We start from the raw sequence: 18,990 nt of genomic DNA, 5'->3' as shown, positions 1-18,990 counted from the left end.
AACTAAGAATCCCTAGTACAACTGTTTGGTTCAGCTGCAAGCCTGCGGCCCAAAGATCATCTATCTTGAATTCAGGCATGGCCAACCAGCGTTCAGTACCTACCCCAAAGTTTTAGAAGTAACCTAAGTCATGGAATAAAAAGTTGCTCATGAGTCTCCTTGACAGTCATCAGCAAATTCCATTAATTCATCGACTATAACATTTACTTTCATCAAATCTATACTCAGTGGTTTTACAGCAAAGAAAATATATAACCAGTGTGGCACACATGAATTAAGATTAATTCAGTTAACACTGATAGGCAAGGCACAAAAACAAGTGCTTGACTTAGAAATTTAACTTTATTTACAAATGTTCTATAAACAAAGATGCCACTCTATCCCTTTAAACTATTATAACTGATAATTTCCAGAAAGCCCATTTACATAATCTTAATCTTCCTGCATAAAACTATATTATGGGATGAGCAAATATGGAATGGTTTAAGAATATAAAAACAGAAAGCTTATTACGTAGCATGAATCTCTATTGACAGAATGAAGAATTAAAACTTATACCCCTTAACATGCTACTCCAAAAAATGGAAACGTGATAATTTGGGGGAGAGGTAAACGCTTCACAATAGTTTTCTTAAATAGTATAGTTTGTGATTGTGATTAACAGGATTGCTTTGCAGGCTAATATTTAGGCTGATTTTGAAAAAGAAGTCATTATTGTAAAAAGGGCATAAACTTTCTACTTAGATTTTTCTACCAATGGAAATATGTAGATAGTGGTCTGGTCTTACCGTTCAGGCCAATTAATAAAATAATATATGCATGAAAAAGAACTTAAAAACATAATCATTGTATGACTAACTTATAAAATTAGAATTCTCCCTGAAGTCAGAGAGTACTGTTCAATAGTTGCTATAAATTTGAATGTCATAGCCGAAATGATATATAGACAAAGAGTTGAAAGTTAAATTATCCAAATTATCAATTTATCATTTTATATGTAATTACTTTTAAAAAATCCTTTACATTTTATCTAGGAAGATAATCATTCTCACATCATAGTTAAGTCACAAGGAACTTCAAAACTTTGAAAAAAAAATTATCCCTGAGAAGTGAGAGAGAAAAATCTCTATAAACAAGTGACAGTCCTGTACCCTTCTAACAATCTTTACGACAGCATGAACTTTTATTAACAACTGTCAAATGTATTCCAATCCTGGATAGTTACTGCCTCTGATGATCTCATCTTTTTGTAATGAAACTATAAGTGCAACATTTTTTTAAAAATCAGATAAATAGGGACTCTGGTTTTATTGTCAAGTTTACATTTTTGTCAAGTGTGAGGACGACCAGCTAAGACGTATATTCCAATAATGACTGACGTAATAACTTCTGCTGGCATCTCTTTTCTGAGTCTTCATTTCACCCACCATTCTTCACCCAAATAATAAAAGTAATACAATGGCAATTGAGTTTATTATTATCAATGGCACTGCAAAGAAAAAAGAAAGTTTGTTACTGTGAAGAAAATAGCAGAAAAAACCCTTAAGTAATAGTTACCAGCATCCAGGAAGGATGAAAATATCGAACAATATGTCATTCATAATCATGTTGCAAATAGTTCTGACAAGAGAACATGCAATGGATCATAAAACCCAAAACTTATTTTAAAGAAGGCTTGTGTGATCAGGGTAAGGGTCACACTGGTACAAGTAGCTCAATATGAAATATCTGTGAATGGTGCTGGTGCAGGGTTGGAACACAGAAACACACCAGGCCCAGGCAGAAGTAGATCCACATGGCTGTGACTTTTGACATTACAAATAAAGAGTAAAGATTCCACAGGGATCCCTGGATGGCTTAGTGGTTTAGTGCCTGCCTTTGGCCCAGGGGCGTGATCCTGGAGTCCTGGGATCGAGTCCCACATTGGGCTCCCTGCATAGAGCCTGCTTCTCTTTCTGTCTGTGTCTCTGCCTCTCTCTCTCTTTCTCGCTCTCTGTGTGTCTCTCATGAATAAATAAAATCTTAAAAAAAAAAAAAAGATTCCACAGTTTCACCACTAAATTAAGAATGAACTTATTTATCATTCTACCCAAAGTTGTGATCAAAACAGCTAACAAAGAAAGAGGAAGACAGAGACCCTAATTTTAATGATTTTAAATAAAAACTTCTGAATCCTTTTGCCAGTTGCTCTAAAATAATTTCCAATAGACTGGCAGATATGGGATCTTTATTTTTCTCTTAAAGCCTTCTAGGACTCTAGATGACTTTACTATTGAAGCAACAGAATTTCCAAAAGGTGAGAACACTGCTTTCAGGTCTGAGAGGTAACACAGGAACAGATTATACCATTGAGCATTCCATTTTCATCAAATGGTTTAGACAGAAGAGGTAAACTAAGAAAGAAACTAGTAACTACTAAACAGTAAAGCCAGGATAAAGAGAAAAAAAACTTCACTGCAAAAACGGTGTGTGATAGTATTTACTCTCAGAAGCTTTGCTACTTAAATCAAAACCACAAAATTAAAACTTAAAAAGTGTTTCACTAGTTTTTCTTCTTACCTCTCATCACAGTTCTTACAGATCGAATAAGGTTCATTAGCTGAGATTTAATTCCTGGCTCCTCTCCGAATCCACCAATTCCCTGGTCTGCTCCCCAGCCAACTGCATAATATGAAAAAATGATTAGCTGTGTTAAAATTTATTATGCACTTGCCTTGCTCCCTCATTAGTCATCATTGAATCAAGATTAGCTTGAGTCTTTGTTAAAGACATAAAATATAAAGTTAGCTGACTTAAAAATTACAATACTGATTAAATATTGTATAGTATATTTTTTACTTTTGATAGCACCAACAATCTTATTTCATTTTCACGTTGATTTTATAAAATAGATTACAGTCTAAATTATTCCATGGCATTTAATTCAGTGAAGATGACTGTTGTGACATCCTGACTTTTTTTCCTCTTTTTTCAAACAAAACATTTTTCAGGTTGGAACTGGAAACCAAAGTATACTGTCAAACTCAATAATTGATTAACTCAATTCACAATTTATAAAATCCAACACAATTATCACTATAAAAATGTTGAGATGCACTGTCTACATTACTTGAGGAAATTTTAATGGCCACGGCTTGCTTAGGCTTTCAGAGTATGCTCTATCCTGCTGGCAGGGGGACATCTTTTCCCCCCTTCATCACTCTCTTCATTTCTCAATTCTAGCTGTGGAATTTAGCCCACTACTCCACTTATTCTCCATAAAATAGTCTTTTATCTTCTTCTGTATCACTTTCCTGATATTATAAATCATTATTTCTTTCCCTCTATCTGCTAGTTCTTTCTTTATTGCCATATATTCTTCTTAAGACCTATACAAGCCCTTATGTCTGCAACTTATCTTTCTCATGTCTGCATTTCAGGGCCATTTTTTCATACCTTACATTACATTACTTTGTATCTCCTATGACTATAGGGCTTAGTTCCTGACATGCTGGCCCTTAAACTTGAAGATGGTCTTTATTTTATACATGGAAGAATCAAGTCTCAGGAAACAAGACTGCACTTCATTTAATCAACTTTTATTTGGTTGACATAAAACTTAAAAAAATGGTTGCTTGCTTTTTTGGTCCCATCAACCCTGAGAATGTTGTGGGATAAAACTAATTTAAAGTTCAAGTCATAAGACAGCTGATGTGTTCTGACTCACACTCTCCCTTCAAGGCCTAGCTCGAGTTGTGCTGACAACTAACCCAGTCCACAGGGGTGTCGCTGTTTTGCGTTTGCACACTACAGCCACCATTACAGTGGCTACAATTAGCCTCTATGATCTCTTGCCGAACTCTTTTCAACAGATGCCTCTGTAATCCAGCTGTCTCAACCCCTTGAGTTTCCTCCCTTACAGGGTCAGGTCTTCCCACCTTGCAATCACGTGATGATTCCCACTGCCTACCAAATATAGTTCGAACTCCTGAAACTGACCTGGCCCTATATCCCACTACTACACCTTCCAAGTATTCCTCTTCACACTCGATGCCCACTATCTGCCGGACATGTGAAAGGCAGCTTCTGAATCTCGGTCAGACTTCTGTGTCAGGGCCTTTCCTCGTTCCTTCTCATGTCATAATAAACCTTCCTTCTCTCTGCTCCCCAAACAGCCTCCTGACTGTGGTGATTTTGTTCTCTTTCTTGGTTAGCTCTTTCCAAGTGTCTCTCATTAGACTATAAAATCCTGAGAGATGGGGACTAAATTGAGTCTTTCTTCACCTTCCCCCTTTCCTGCACCCCTACCCCCAGCAAGTACTTAGTAAATGTTTATGGAATTGAAGTGAATGATAAAAGCCCGAGTTAATCTGGATAAGGTGAAATAAGGTATATTCTAGGATCACAGTTCCAAAGAACTCTATTTCTTAATTTTTATGACACAGGAAGTTATAACATGAAACCGTAGACCATTCCACTGTAGCTTTAGGAAAAAGGGGAAAGAGATCCTCCAATATTAAATGTACACATCTATTCAAGCTAAAAGTAATTTTAGAAAAAATACCTGCCTGAGCATCACCCTCCTACTCAGGATCTACTCTCTCCAGCAAGCAAATATACTTATTCCACTTCAACATTTGCTTTTACTCTATTATTAGCTTTACCATGATGTCCTTCCTCCAAGTAACTGTCTCAGTGTTCAAGTAGCTCCATCAGTATTGTCCACTAAATGGCAGTCCTCTTTTTGTAATCTAAGTTCAATTGTAGCACCAGCCTTCACCCACTTACAGCACAGTAAAAAAACTATTTCATATCCATCTCTAGACATAAAGGACACATAAAATGACCACCTACCATCAGCTGTGTCAGTTTCCAACCTTCCAGCCTGCATAACTGCTACAGGAAGATTTCTATGGAGAAGCAATATGGCTGGGATAACCTGCAGAAACCTCTTTAACAGCTCTGTACAATAAAAGAGCAGTATGGCTCTGATTCAACATGATGGGATTGGAGAGGAAAGTTAACCCTGACCCTCCTAAGGTCCCTGACTAGGCCTAAAAATGACAATGATAAGGGGCACCTGGGTGGCTCAATTGGTGACTCTTGGTTTCAGCTCAGGTCATGATCTCAGGGTCGTGGGCCTGAGCCCTGTGTCTCTCTCCTTCTGCCTTTCTCTCTCAAAATCTTAAAGCAGATAAAGAGGAAAAGCATACAAATTCTACTAACTTTTTACATGTACATGGGAACCTTCAGAAGAGAATGAAGACCCAAAGAAGTGACTAGAGCAGAAAGCTTTTGAGACATTTGTGAGGAACTGATAAGATAAAGGAGTTTGAACTGGGAGTGGTGGTAATAAATGATGGAAAAGTAACAACGTTTGTTTCTACAGCCTTCCTCTCTGGTGATACAGATGTCTCCCTTCCTCCAGGTACAGGGAGGGTATCCTTCACATGGGAGACTAAGTGCCGGCTTTGAGCAAAGAGGGCAAGGAGAATGGGGAGCAGATGGTAAGAGTGACTGTCCTGCTTCTGCAATTTTCTCAAACTCCTTCAGCTGAAGATACTTAATAATGCCAAGGTGTCATATTTTGGGGTAGCATGTCCTGAACTTTGAACCTCACCAATGGATACTCATTTTTATTTTAGCTTTCTCCTGAAACCCTGCTAAAAATGACAATAAAGGATATAGGTTAATAAAAGAGAAGACTTCAGGCCTGTGAAATCAATCAAAATTTGGACAATAAAAAATAAATGAAGAGTAACTGACTTAGTGGAGAAAGCAGAAACCTAAACTCTGCAGGGAGCACATGATAAAACACTCAGGTAACTTGTGCTAAGAATGAGAACCCTGGGAAAGTGAGAGAAACCTCAGAGTACCAGTCTGGGCAACGGGGACAAAAAAACAGAAGGACTCACTGACAGTCTACATTAAGAGCAGTTAGCTCCACCCCCCACCCTCCAATCTCCTTCCCAAGAGCGTGTGAGAAGCACACTCTTGATGTGAGTGTGATGACTTTGTTGTCATCAAAGACAACAGGTTTACTCTCAGCAGAGAACCACAGAAGCTCTGGGCCTGGGGACATCAGCTGTGAGTACTGGGAATGAAGGTCTGCACACCAGTGTCAGACTCTTGCCCATCTCCTCTGCTCATCTCTAAATCTGGTCATGTAACACATCCTGCAGGCAGGAAGTCAAAAAATTACTTGGAAATTGGCCAGCTGCCCAGGAAAAAAAACTTCAGATATTGTCATGGGTGGCTGGGGGAGTGGGTCTCAACAAGACAACTTCTTCAAGCACCAGTGAGGCCCTCCAGTAAACAAGTCCCAACCACACACACACAGCTTCCAGTGAGCCTCTCTGTGCTCTACACCTAAAAATGAACTGTCAAGAAGAAACAATCTGTAACATGGAAAGACAGAGCAAAAACAGAAAAAGGAGACTTGAGGAAGAGACAATGCAAGAAGTAGAAGAAAGTATTTTTACTGTTTTTTTAAGTGACTGGTTTATTCTTTATTTTTTAAAATAATCTCTATGCCAAAAAGGTGCTCAAATTCATGACCTCAAGATCAGGAGTCTCATGCTCTACTGACCGAGCCAGCCAGGAACCTTGGAAGAAAACATTTTTAAAAATGAACATCCACAGAGAGTAAAAGCTACTGTATTTATGAAACAAGAACAGTATACCATAAAAAAGGAACATTAAGGAATTAAGACAGAGCTCTTATTCTTGCTACATTATCATAAGAAGTTCAAGAGGCTGACAGATTAAGTTGAGGAAACCTATCAGACAAGGCTAAGGGAAAAAGAAAGAATATCAATCTGTCAAAATAAGTGGAGTTCCAGAGAGAAGAAAAAATAGGAAGAAATACCAAAGAAATATTAAGAGGTAATAGTGCAGAACTGAAGGACATGAGCTGTTAAACAAAAGGATCCAATCAGAGAACAACCCAATGAATTAGAAAAAACAAAAACCAACAAAAAAAGCCTACATGTTGCTACATTTTTATAAAATCTCAGCCCTCTGAAGATAGAACACCCTAAAGGCTTTCAGAGAGACAAGTCAGGTTCTACAAAGAATCAGGGAACAGAATGGCATCAGAGTTCTTTATGTCAGTACTAGAAATGAGAAAATTAGGTGGAACAGTTCTTCAAACTCTAGAATTCTATATCCAAACCACAAATCAACCAGAAAAATGACATCGTTTTTTATTGTTCAGCAGTGAGCAATATTCAGTGACAGTAATATAAATATGGAATACCAATATTGTCAACAATTGGTTGGAGATGGGGGAGGGGAAAGTGTGTGTACTTATGCTCTCATGAGCACAAATGTGCTGCTGATGGTATAATGATACTAAACACTTCCACAGCAGTATATCAGTGGCTCAAAACTTGGAAGAGTTGAAAATAACTGCTTTTGAGAAACAGGGCTCAGATTGACGAGAGACGGGGCAGGAGGCTTCTATCTTCATAAACACAAGAACTTTTTTACTTTAACAACCAGACATACACATTTACACTGCTTTGATAAAAAGAAATATGAAATTTAAAAAGAAACCCTGAAATGATACCCACCCACTGGGGAAACCCCTCTGTAATTAGGCCTTCCTCTCCAGGGCATGAATACCCTGAGGGCAGGGACAGGGTCTACAAATGGAAAGGCTTCACCCATGAGTCACTCTGGATATTAGAATTATGTTTTAAAACCAGCTTTAAATGGTATTGTTGGTTTTTTTCCTTTACTTGCTTTTCTTGAATTTATCATTGCTAAAATTATCAGTCCTCTACACTCACAGCCACAATCTTTTAGATGGTAAAAAGGACTTGTTTTCAGTATATTATGGATCATGTACTCAATTTTTGTTAGCATAATTCCCAACAATCTTTTTTCTTTTAGATCTGTTTCAAAGATGTCTGAATATATGTTTTTACACTATAAGAGGAGAGACTGCCTGAAAAAAAGTATTTTCCAACACTGAATAAACTGTTCAACACAACAGGATAAAACTCTACAATTTTGGGAGTGCCACATTTTAAGCATCAGCACTGAAGTAATTTTTAAAAAATAGTAGGTTATTAATTATTTTTAGCCTAGTCTCTATTCTCATGTCACCAGAATGAAAAGAAAACTAAATTTTAGGTAGAGAGAGTAAATAATTTGTCTAGATATTCCATGGGCAAACACAAAGGTGACAAGTAAGGACCAGATGCCATGGATTATCTTTTACTATAACAAATAGTTCTCCCTCCAACTGCTACTTAGGGAGTCTCAGTTGTTTTCCTAAGGAAACTGGCCAAAGCTTTAAAGAGCTTTGCTTTTGCTTTTTTTTTTTTTTTTTAAAGGAAAAAGACTTAATTCTGTAGCTCCCTTGACACTTCCACAGCTAGAGGGCCTAGAAAAAAAAAAAAAGATAAGACCAGCCAGAACTGGTTGCTGCCATAATTTCAGGAATCGAGTTAAATATTAAAAAATTACTTATTGCAAACACCAAAAATGTTCTTCTGTTGCTCAGACTTCAAAAAGTCATACACAAAATGGCAATCCATCCAGATTCAGCCAATAACCCTCAGTCAGATACATGCGAAAGGAAAGTATTAGTGCAGTTAGTGTTAGTATTAAACATATTAATACAGTTTTGAAGGCTGGCTGACCCTGGGCAAATCTCAGTCTAAGATTAGCTTCCATGCATGCAAAAGAGATGCATGTGCTTCATTCTGTCAGTGTCACCAAGTTCGCATGTGAATCAAATGCTATCACAGGTGCAAAAGTGCCCCAAAACTCCAGAATAAAGAACTCTGCTAATCTAAGTTTTAAAAAAATTACCTTGATCAAAAAGATAAATATTGAAGTAAATGATCTGTTATACTTGGACTAATCTCTCTTGGATCAATGTAATTAATTCCCAGTTCAACATAGTAATTTCTACTTAATCTGGGACGAAATGCAATAAATGCTTTTTAGGAGTATGTATTTACAGAGAAACCTACATGTCTGCATGGTTTTCTCAATGTTTTATAAACTGCCATGCTCATACCATGACTATCACACAAGGCTTGTAAGATGCCTTGCTCATTTCTCTGTATTTGTGCACACCTGGTTAACTGCTTAACATCTACTTCCTTTAGGAATTCTCCTTCCATTACTTCAGCTCATACAGCCCTCACTACTCTAAACTCTAACGTTGACTGGCTCTGGAGCAGTTTTTTAACCCTGAATCAGTAATACCTTGTAATAATTTCACTATTGGCTATGGATTGAATTGTGTTCCCCCTAAATTCCTATGTTGAAGCCCATGTGGAAATGGGGTCTTAAGGAGGTAATTACAGTTAAATGCATTGTAAGGGTAGTATCTTAATCTGATAGGACTGCAGTCTTACAAAAAAGAGGAAGAGAGAGATCTTGATTCCTTCCTGTCTCCCTCACCTAGCCATATGGGGACACAGTGAGAAGACGGCCATCTACAAGCCAGGAAGATAGCCCTCACCAGAACTCAACCTGGATCTTAGACTTCCAATCTCTATCTAGAACTGTGAGAAAACAAATTTCTGTTGTTCAAGCTACCCAGTCTATGATACTTTGTCATCAGTCCACTGGAGAAGACCTGAAAGGAAACTGCAGTGGTGCTACAACCCATGGAACAGGTCAGTGATGGTTTCTGGGAGAGGCAAATGGCGGATGTAGGCTTTAAAAGAACAGCCCGAGGTAAGTCAATGTTGCCAAATGCAGACAATGTATGTATGTATAAAGGCTCAGCAGTGAAGGAGAGCCCCACGGAAAGAATGCACACAGGTTAAATACTGGGGAAGGGAAAAAGAAAGGGAAGGACAGAGAAGAAGGGACACGTTATGGTGAGCTTGTAAGTCACATAAGGGAGTGTGACTTTTATATTGGAGGCTATGGGTACTAAAGAAAAGAACTCAAGAACTTCAAACCCTTGAGGAACATGTTCACCTTACTTGGAAGGTAGAACAGAGAGAAACAAAACTGGAGGGAGGGTGACCAGTGAGACGGTTACTATAAAAATCTAGGCAAGAGTTAAGAGCCTACGTGAATAATATTTAACAAACACTTAAAATATTTTAAAATCTATTTAAAAACATATTCAGATATTTCACTTTTTAGGTAGTAATTGCTATACCCAACATGGGCCTCGAACTCACAACCCCAAGATCAAGAGTCACATGGTCCTCTGAGTCAGCCAGCTGCCCTTGAATAAAGGGAGGTGTTTTTTTTTTTTTTTTTTTTTTAAGTCAGCACCACACCCAATGTGGGACTTGAACTTCTAATCCTGAAATCAAGAGCGGCACGCTCTACAGATTGAGCCAGCCGGGCACTGTGAGATATTTTAAAACAACAGCTTATCCACTTAGACAAGCCAATGTGGCATTTATGCCTTAGCTCTGAGACCATATTCAAAACACATGTTCAGAGAAAATATCTGTGCTACTTCTGCAGAGAAGAGGCAATGAAGATAAAGTTCTAGGGGGCGAAGTATTAACATTTCTGGGCCATTTGAACAGTTTGTAGTGGTTGATTTTAATTTAGGGGCAGAAAGCTAAGTCACCTGCAGAAATCTGGAGAAGAACCTGCTGAACTTCACTTCTGGAAAATTTAAATGCCGTTCTGAAGCAAGGTCTGGGCATTGTATTCTCTTTCAAGATCGTTTAGGCAATTCTGGGTCCATTTCTTCTATAAGCAACTTACCAGTTTCTGCAAAAAGTCAACTGGGATTGTGATAGACACTGCATTAAATCTGTAAATCAATAATATTAAGTATTGTCATCCTAATGATATCAAGTCTTCTGATCCCTGAACACGGATGTCTTTATTTTAATTAACTTTAAGAATATCTTTATTCTTTAATTCCATTCAACAATGCCCTATAGTTTTCATAGTATGAGACTTGTACTTCAGTTAAATTTATCCCTAAGTATTTTACTATTTATATTGTAAATGAAATTGTTTTTTAATTTCATCTTAAATTGTTCATTGTTGATGTATTGAAAAACAACTAATTTTTGTTCCTGATCTCATCAGGAACTGCAAACTTAACTCATTTATTTGTTCGAAGTTTTTTAGTGACCCCCCCCCATATATACACAGGATTATATCATCTGCAAACAAGAGATATTTTTACTTTTTCTACCTCACTATCTGGATGTCTCTTATTTCTTTTTTATTCATCTAATTGCCCTGGCTAGAATATCCAGTACAACACTAAACAGAAGTGACATCAGCTGTGTTACTACAATAGATTTCAAATAACCAAAGCAATCTTGAGAAAGAGGAAAGCTGGAGGCATCATGCCCTCGGATTTCAAACTATACATAAAGCTGAAATAATGAATAAAAGTATGTGGAAAAGGGAACCCTTGTGCATAGTTAACAGAAATGTAAATGGGTACAGCCACACTGAAGAAGAGTATGGAGATTCCTCAAAAAATTAAAAATATAGAACTACTGGGATGCCTCGGTGGCTCAGTGGGTTAAGCATCCAACTCTTGGTTTTGGCCCAGGTTGTAATTGTCATGAGATTGAGCCCCATGCTCAGCAGGGAGTCTGCCTGAGAGTCTCCCTCCCTCTGCCCCCACTCTCTCTCTCTAACAAATCTTTTTTAAAAATTTAAAAATAGCACTGCTATATGATCCAGCAATCCCACTTCTGAGTATTTCTCCAAGAGATGAAATCGCTGTCTTGAAGAGATATTTGCACTCCCATGTTCATTTCAGCATTATTCACAATAGCGAAGGTATGAAAACAATATACATATGCACAGACGAATGAAAAAAAAAGTGGTGTATATATAAAATGGGATATTATTCAGCCATAAAAAAGAAGGGAAACCTGCCATTTGTAACATGAGTAAATCTTAAGGGTATAGTAGGTGAAATAATCCAAATATTTTATCTCACTTATATGTAGAATCTAAAAACATCAAACTCACAGAAATAGAGACTAGATTGGTGGTTGCCAAGGGTTGAGTGGTGACGGAAATGGGAAACTCCTGGTTAACTTTTCAGTTGCAAGTAAGTTCCAGGGATCTAATGTACAGCATGGTGACTACTGTTAACCATAGTTAACCGTACTGTACTATACGCTGAAAAGTTGCATTGAGAGTAAATTTTAAGTGTTCTCACCACCACTAACTGTGGTAAGCATTTTACAGTAGATACCTGTACAGAATGATCACCGTACACTTGAAACTTATACAGTGTTATACAGGCACACCTTGTTTTATTGCACTTCCCAGATAGCGTGTTTTCCACGTACTGAAGGTTTGTGGAAATCCTGTGTCAAGCAAGTCTGTCGGTGCCATTTTTTTTTCCAACAGCTCACTTTGTGTCTCTGTCACCTTTCAGTAATTCTTGCAGTAGTTCAAACTTGTTCCTTATTACTGTGTTGGTTACAGTGATCTCCCTGTTGTCACTTTCCACTCACTTCCCAACACATTCCAGTTTCGATTTTATTCACAGTTTTAACTGCTTGTGTAAAGTCACCAATGACTTCTATTACCTAAATCCTTAGGGCATTTTTCTGTCCTTTTCTTTTTTTTTTTTAATTTTTTTTTTATTTATTTATGATAGTCACACACACAGAGAGAGAGAGAGAGAGAGAGAGAGAGAGAGAGAGGCAGAGACACAGGCAGAGGGAGAAGCAGGCTCCATGCATCGGGAGCCCGACGTGGGATTCGATCCGGGGTCTCCAGGATCGCGCCCTGGGCCAAAGGCAGGCGCCAAACCGCTGCGCCACCCAGGGATCCCTGTCCTTTTTTTATTTCTCAGAACATTCCCCTGTTGTACTATGTCTCCTTCAAACACTCCTTGACTTCCGTGAAACTCCACTGTCTCTATTTTCCCATTTCTCGTTTTACCCATCAATTTCTCCTGTCAGTTCTTTCATCTCTATCTAAACATTAAATATTAGAAGAGATTCTGGGACTGTCCTGGTCACCATTTCTCTTTGTATTGTATTCTTTCCCTGAGCAATTTCATCTCTTTACACAGCTTCATTTATCATCTGTGGTTGACAAACTCAAATTCAATCTCCACCGTGGCTCTTGCTTCTGTTCTATGGACTTAACTCCAACTGACTATTCCACATCTTCACTTGCATATCTCACAGAAATCTCAAATTCACTATGTCCAAAACTTATTTTATTATCATTTCACCTTCTTACCCACCACCGTTGCCCTCATTTTTCCTCCAGGATTCTCTAACTTGGTAAAGGTACTATAATCCACTTGGTTGCCAAGCCAGAAAACCTAGAGATCTTTTGACTTTTTTCTCTCTCCCACAATCCCAAAGCCCAAACAGTACATTCTGCCTTTTCTATCTTTAAAATATCTTCTGATGTGTATTAGTCTCCTAGGAATACCATAACAAAATGCCACAAACTGAACGGCTTAACAGAAATGTATTTTCTCCCAGTTCTGGAGACCACAAGTTCAAAATCAAGGTGTTATCAGGTTTAGTTCCTTTTAGGGGTCTGAGGATCATCATCCACGCCTCTCGTTGCTTCTGGTAGTTACTGGCAATCCTTGGCATTCTTTGCCTTCTGGCTGCAACACTCCAATCTCTGCCTCTGTTGTCATCTGGCCTTCTTGCCCCGTGTTTCTATATCTCTCTCTCCTTATATGGACACCTCATTGGATCTAGGGCGATCCTAACCAGTGTGACCTTATCTCAACTTGATTATACCTGCAAAGACCCTATTTCCAAATAAGGTCACCTACACAGGTACCAAAGGTTAGGACTTCAATGTATCTTTTTTTGGGGGGGGGATACAATTCAACCCCCATATATCTTCTACTGTTCTGTGTAGTATAGTTGAGATGAGATGAACTCCTAAGAGTCAGAATGCCTAAGGTAAATCCTAGCTCTGCCACTTTCTAGCTGTGTGATCATGGAAAAAGTTACCGACTTTATTTTGTACTTCAGGTTTCCCATCCGTAAAGTGGGGATGAAAATAGTACCCATCTCACAGGGTTGTTGTGAGGGCTACACAATATAAGTAAAGCACTTGATGAAGACTCTGCTATGCACTGTTAGGTGTTAATTATTATTATTACCAGACCCACTCAACTGGGATACCCACCACTTCCACTTGCCGTGTTTGGCATGGTACTTCCTACGCCCACTATTCTACCCTTCTAATCCATAATCCACACTGCAGTAAGGATCTTGCCTATAACACAACTCTGGTCATGTCACTGTCCTGCTTCAGACCTGGTTTTCACCTGCCCCAGTTTTCACATAAGCTCTTACTCCTCACCCTCCCAACCCTTCACCCAATTAACGTTTACTCACTAGGTTTTTGGCTAGACACACTTCCTCTGTTAAGTGTTCAGAGATTCACAGGTCAGTGTTTCTCTGCCCTTTTCTTTTTTAAGATTTTATTTATCCATTCATGAGAGACACTGAGAGAGAGAGAGAGAGAGAGAGAGAGGCAGAGACACAGACAGAGGGAGAAGCAGGCTCCATGCAGGGAGCCCGACAGGGTACTCGATCCCGGGTCTCCAGGATCACGCCCTCGGCCAAAGGCAGCACTAAACCGCTGAGCCACCCAGGGCTGCCCTCCCTGCCCTTTTCGTTCACAATATCCTGCGAACTTGTCATTGCCACTTGTTCATTTTTCACTTATATTAACTGCCATTAGAAGGGCAGGGTGACCGCGGAAACCTCCACTCCAAACTACATGGGCCCGGCACATAATTTATGCCCAGTAAACCCGAAGAAATGAATGAATCGATGTTAATCTTGCCGGTGGGTTGAGCTTCAGTGTCTCACACAGACGTCCCTGGCGTGCTGACAGACAAACGACGCTACACTTTATTGGGTACACCTACACCTCCGCGTGACGTGCACCCTGTCTCAGTTTCGCCTCACGCGGCCAGAAGTGGTCTGCCCCGGGGGCGGGGGGGGGCACGGCAGTCGCCGGACTGTGTGGTCACCGCGGGCACAACTGGGCCTTCCTCGCCTTGGCACTCTCAGATTCTAGCCTGGCACACGGCAGACACCCACTAAACCGTGAACAACCTTTCCTTGGAACGTGGGAGGCCGGAGGCCCTGCTAACCCGAACACCTTCCCTTTCCCCCCAGCCTCCAACACCCGGGAACCCTGCGGCCTTCACCAAGTTCATTCCTCTAATCACCCCAAGCTCCAAAGCGAGCCACGCCCCTCCGTCCGTAACAGGGCCACAGAGCCTCAGAGCCCGGGTTCGCTCCGCCGCGGGCGGTCACGGAGGAGCGCGTCAGATCGCTACCCTAAGCTAAGGTCCCGCGGGGGGCGTCCCAGGCCCTGCCCCGCACCCCTCCCCATCCCGACTCCCGGCGTCCCGCACACGGGGCGTCCGTGGAACGATCAAGCTCGGTGACACGGGAAGTGGCTCGGCTTCCTCCCTCCAAGGAAGGGCCTCCCGTCGGTCGCAGCCCAGGCTGTCCCCTCCCCGCGGCCTGACTGGGCCTGACTGGGCCTGACTGGCCGCCGCCGCCCCCCGCCCCCCTCAGCCCGGCCCGTGGCCCCACTCACTGTTCTTGAGGAAGCGCTCCTCGTGCAGCACCGCGATGGCGTTGACGCAGAGCAGGGCCGCCTGCAGCAGCGAGTACAACGTAAAGGCCATGGCCGCCCGGAGCCGCCCCGAGGCCCAACCGATCTTTCTCCCGCCGCCGCAGGGGACGTGGCGCCGCCACGGCCGGCGCTCCCCTACGGGAGCCCGGAAGGCCCCAAACGCGCTCTCTCACAAGCTCCGCCCCATCTGGCTGGGACCCGCCCCTCGCTGACGTCAGCAGGGGGCGTGTGGTCCGCGGTCGGCGGCGGTGCGCGCGGTGCGTCGCGTGCAGCCGGCGGCCGCGCGTGGCTGCGGGACGCTGGGCCTGTGGCTGGTGGAGGTGCTGTAAAGTGTGAGACTGTACACGCCGATTTCAAAGACTTAGGACGAAAACAACGTAAAACCTCCCATTAATTTTTAAATGTTGATTACATGTTGAAATGATATTTTGAATATATTGGGTAAATAAAATGAATTATTGACTTTTACCAGGCGCGCCTGGGTGGCTCAGTGGGTTAGGAGGCTGCCTTGGGCTCAGGTCATGATTCCGGGCTCCTGGGATCCAGCGTCTGGCTCCCTGCTCAGCGGGGGGACTGCTTCTCCCTCTCTCTCTGCCACTCCCCCTGCTTGTGCTCTCTCTCTCTTTCTTGTAAATAAATAAAATCCTAAAAAAATAATAATAATAACTTTTACTGTTTACTTCTACTTTTTTTTTTTTACTTCTACTTTTTTTTAATGTGTCTATGAGGACTCAAATGACACGTGAGGCTTGCACAGTACGTTTATCAGACAGCATTGTAGTAGATGTTCTGGGAGCTCTATAGGACGTTCATATCCCTATTTTACAGATAAAGAGGATTTGGCAAGTAAGTTTTTTTTTTTTTAAATTAAAATAAAATTACGTGTGCTAAAATTACTCAGTGAGAAACATTCTTTCTTTGATCAAACTAGCCGGGATCCTCTAAGCCCTCTTCTGTACTAGACCTTAACCTCGGCCTATAAAAACTACAGGTTCTCAACACAAAAGATTTCATCCACTCTCTTAGCCCTGCGTTAAATGACTTAAACGTAACATAGCTTCTAACAGCTCAAGGCCACATCCCTAGAATGACCCAAGGCCCCCTCACAGTGTCTGCCTGTGAAAGCTCAACGTTGCCCAAAGAATTTACTGTTTGTTCTAGCCAACCTGAAAATAGGCCCCTGACCACCCTTTCTTAGATCATTTGTTAAAAAGGGTCAACAACTGTGAATCCTTCCCCTGTCCCTTTGAGATATATATGCCATCTCCTATAGTATGTATCTCTGACCTGAAAGCCATTCCTTTAAAATGTAACCATTGGGGGCAGCCCCGGTGGCTCAGCAGTTTAGAGCCGCCTTCAGCCCAGAGTGTGATCCTGGAGTCCTAGGATCAAATCCCACATTGGGCTCCCTGCATGTACCCAGCTTTTCCCTCTGCCTGTGTCTCTGCCTCTGTGTGTGTGTGTGTGTGTCTCATGAACAAATAAATAAAATCTTAAAAAAAATGTTCCCATTGGGAAAATAGGGTCTCTGTTTCCCATTGTCTGTGGGTGGGTACAATCCTAACTTTGATAGTTGCGAGCTAACCCTCACAATCAGCCAGTCAACATTTACACTGACCACCCTTCTACAATTTTTCACTTCCCTGACTCTGTGGAGCCCCTGTTCACCTCCCTTTCTTCCCCCTTTAAAATGCTCAGTGACCTCTGTACAAACTGAAATTGAGGTCAGTTTGCATTTGACCCTCTTGCCTAGTGCAATAGTACATTACTGATGAAAATCTGTCTTTACCATTGTAACTGCTGTCTAACTTTGTCTTTGACAGCAGCAGTAAGAAGCTGAGTCTGATCATGCTGAATTTTAGATATTGTTGAGGCCAAGTATACAAATTAATCACATTCTGAACTTCTCATGGTCCCCTAAAATAGGAAATAGAAAGGCATCACATTAGTCCCAGGAAGGACTTTGGAAGCTCATGTGCATGCTGCTGCTGCTGCTGCTGCTGGAAGAGACACTAGCCCCCACAGCCCCCCAAAGAAAAGAATAATTAGTTAATCTCCCAAGAAGAAATTAAGCTTAAATAGGCCAGATAGTACCTACAGGGAAGAAGAGATGCATTATTTCCCACAGTCATAAACACTACCTCCAAAATCAGCCCTAAATGCAAATGAGGTGGGGAGAGGCAGAAGTAGATAAAGTAAAGGAAATAAAAAAAAAAACAACAGGATACCAACAAATCCTTCAGTTTTTCATGGCCCACAAAACTCTAGACCCTGGTGATAGAGAAAGAAGGTCCTCCTGTAAATGCACAGTGACCAATCCAGGATTTCTACCTTGGGCTGGGAGAGTAGGAAGGACACCCAGGGGGCCTGTCTGGGAGCTTTCATTGAGCAGTGAATCACAGTTGTTACTAATATTGTGTATTTCCTGAGAAGAGGGAGTCATGGAGGATGCCTGGAGATTATGGGGATAGATGCAGAAGAGGTGGGGTAAAGCCTCTCACAGTTACCTCTTTGTGTCACTCGTCCCTGGGTCACGACTCACATGATTCAGTTCTTTTATTTTCAAAAGAATCAGGTTAACCTCTCTGGGCCTCTGTTACTTCATCTATAAAATTAGGTGATTATGATCTCTAAGGCTCCTTCAGCCCCCCCAAATCTCTAGATCTAGCAAAAGCAGCTTAAAATATAAGACAGTGTACGAGTACTAGTACCACATTATCTGATCCACTATTTTTCAAAAATCCAGGCTTGTAGACTAAGCTGATAATAGCAGATTATATTTTTTAAAAAGAATTGTTCCTCTGATGTCCACAGTTCCTAAAAATTTAAAAGCCTGGAGTTTTAAAAATATATTTATTGGGATCCCTGGGTGGTGCGGCCGTTTGGCGCCTGCCTTTGGCCTGGGGCGCGATCCTGGAGACCCGGGATCGAGTCCCACGTTGGGCTCCTGGTGCATGGAGCCTGCTTCTCCCTCTGCCTGTGTCTCTGCCTCTCTCTCTCTCTCTCTGTCATAAATAAATAAATAAAAATTAAAAAAATTTAAAAAATATATATTTATTAAACAGTTGTTTCAGTTTAGAAAAAAATCTTCCCCCCAAAAAAGAAATGGGTAAAATGCATATTCTGTATTTCAGTAGATTGAAAAAAAAGCCCCAACTGGATATGGCCTATTTAAAATTAGAACTTTCAGGGGTGCCTAGGTGGCTCAGTCCTTCTGCTCAGGTCATGATCTCAGGATCTGAGATCCAGCTCCATGTGTCATGTATCAGGCTCCCTGCTCAGTGGGGAGTCTTTTAAAGGTAAGTGCTCCAGGATGAACTCCTCCTTGGACTTATGAGAAATTGGCATTATTAAACTCAAATTTATCCCTTCCATATACTAGTGACTTTGCCTTATCATTTGGCTGATCCTTGGATTTGGGTTCAGCTATATGACTTGCTTTGG

At 41.0% G+C, this 18,990-nt stretch overlaps 1 protein-coding gene across 1 annotated transcript; it reads right to left on the bottom strand.

Moving 5' to 3' along the window:
* Positions 1-323: 323 nt before the first annotated feature.
* On the bottom strand, positions 324-15,698 carry IER3IP1 (immediate early response 3 interacting protein 1). The gene is made up of 3 exons (XM_055323818.1): positions 15,508-15,698; positions 2,560-2,661; positions 324-1,489 (listed from the first exon to the last, which is right to left on the bottom strand). The coding sequence occupies exons 1-3, from the start codon at positions 15,596-15,598 to the stop codon at positions 1,434-1,436; spliced, it is 249 nt and encodes an 82-aa protein (XP_055179793.1). The 5' UTR covers positions 15,599-15,698; the 3' UTR covers positions 324-1,433.
* Between the last annotated feature and the right edge of the window lie 3,292 nt (positions 15,699-18,990).

Source organism: Nyctereutes procyonoides, unplaced genomic scaffold (genome assembly GCF_905146905.1).
Source record: "Nyctereutes procyonoides isolate TBG_1078 unplaced genomic scaffold, NYPRO_anot_genome, whole genome shotgun sequence".
NCBI lineage: Eukaryota > Metazoa > Chordata > Mammalia > Carnivora > Canidae > Nyctereutes > Nyctereutes procyonoides.
The sequence above is the reverse complement of the archived record's forward strand: the minus strand, read 5'-3'. Positions and strand labels throughout refer to the sequence as shown.

Excerpts from the sequence above, each read along its gene's own strand:
- IER3IP1 (XM_055323818.1), bottom strand. The coding sequence starts at position 15,598 with ATGGCCTTTACGTTGTACTCGCTGCTGCAGGCGGCCCTGCTCTGCGTC. Across the intron at positions 2,662-15,507 it reads GGAGCGCTTCCTCAAGAACA|TTGGCTGGGGAGCAGACCAG; the intron begins GTGAGTGGGGCC and ends CATATTATGCAG. Across the intron at positions 1,490-2,559 it reads TGTAAGAACTGTGATGAGAG|TGCCATTGATAATAATAAAC; the intron begins GTAAGAAGAAAA and ends TTTTCTTTGCAG.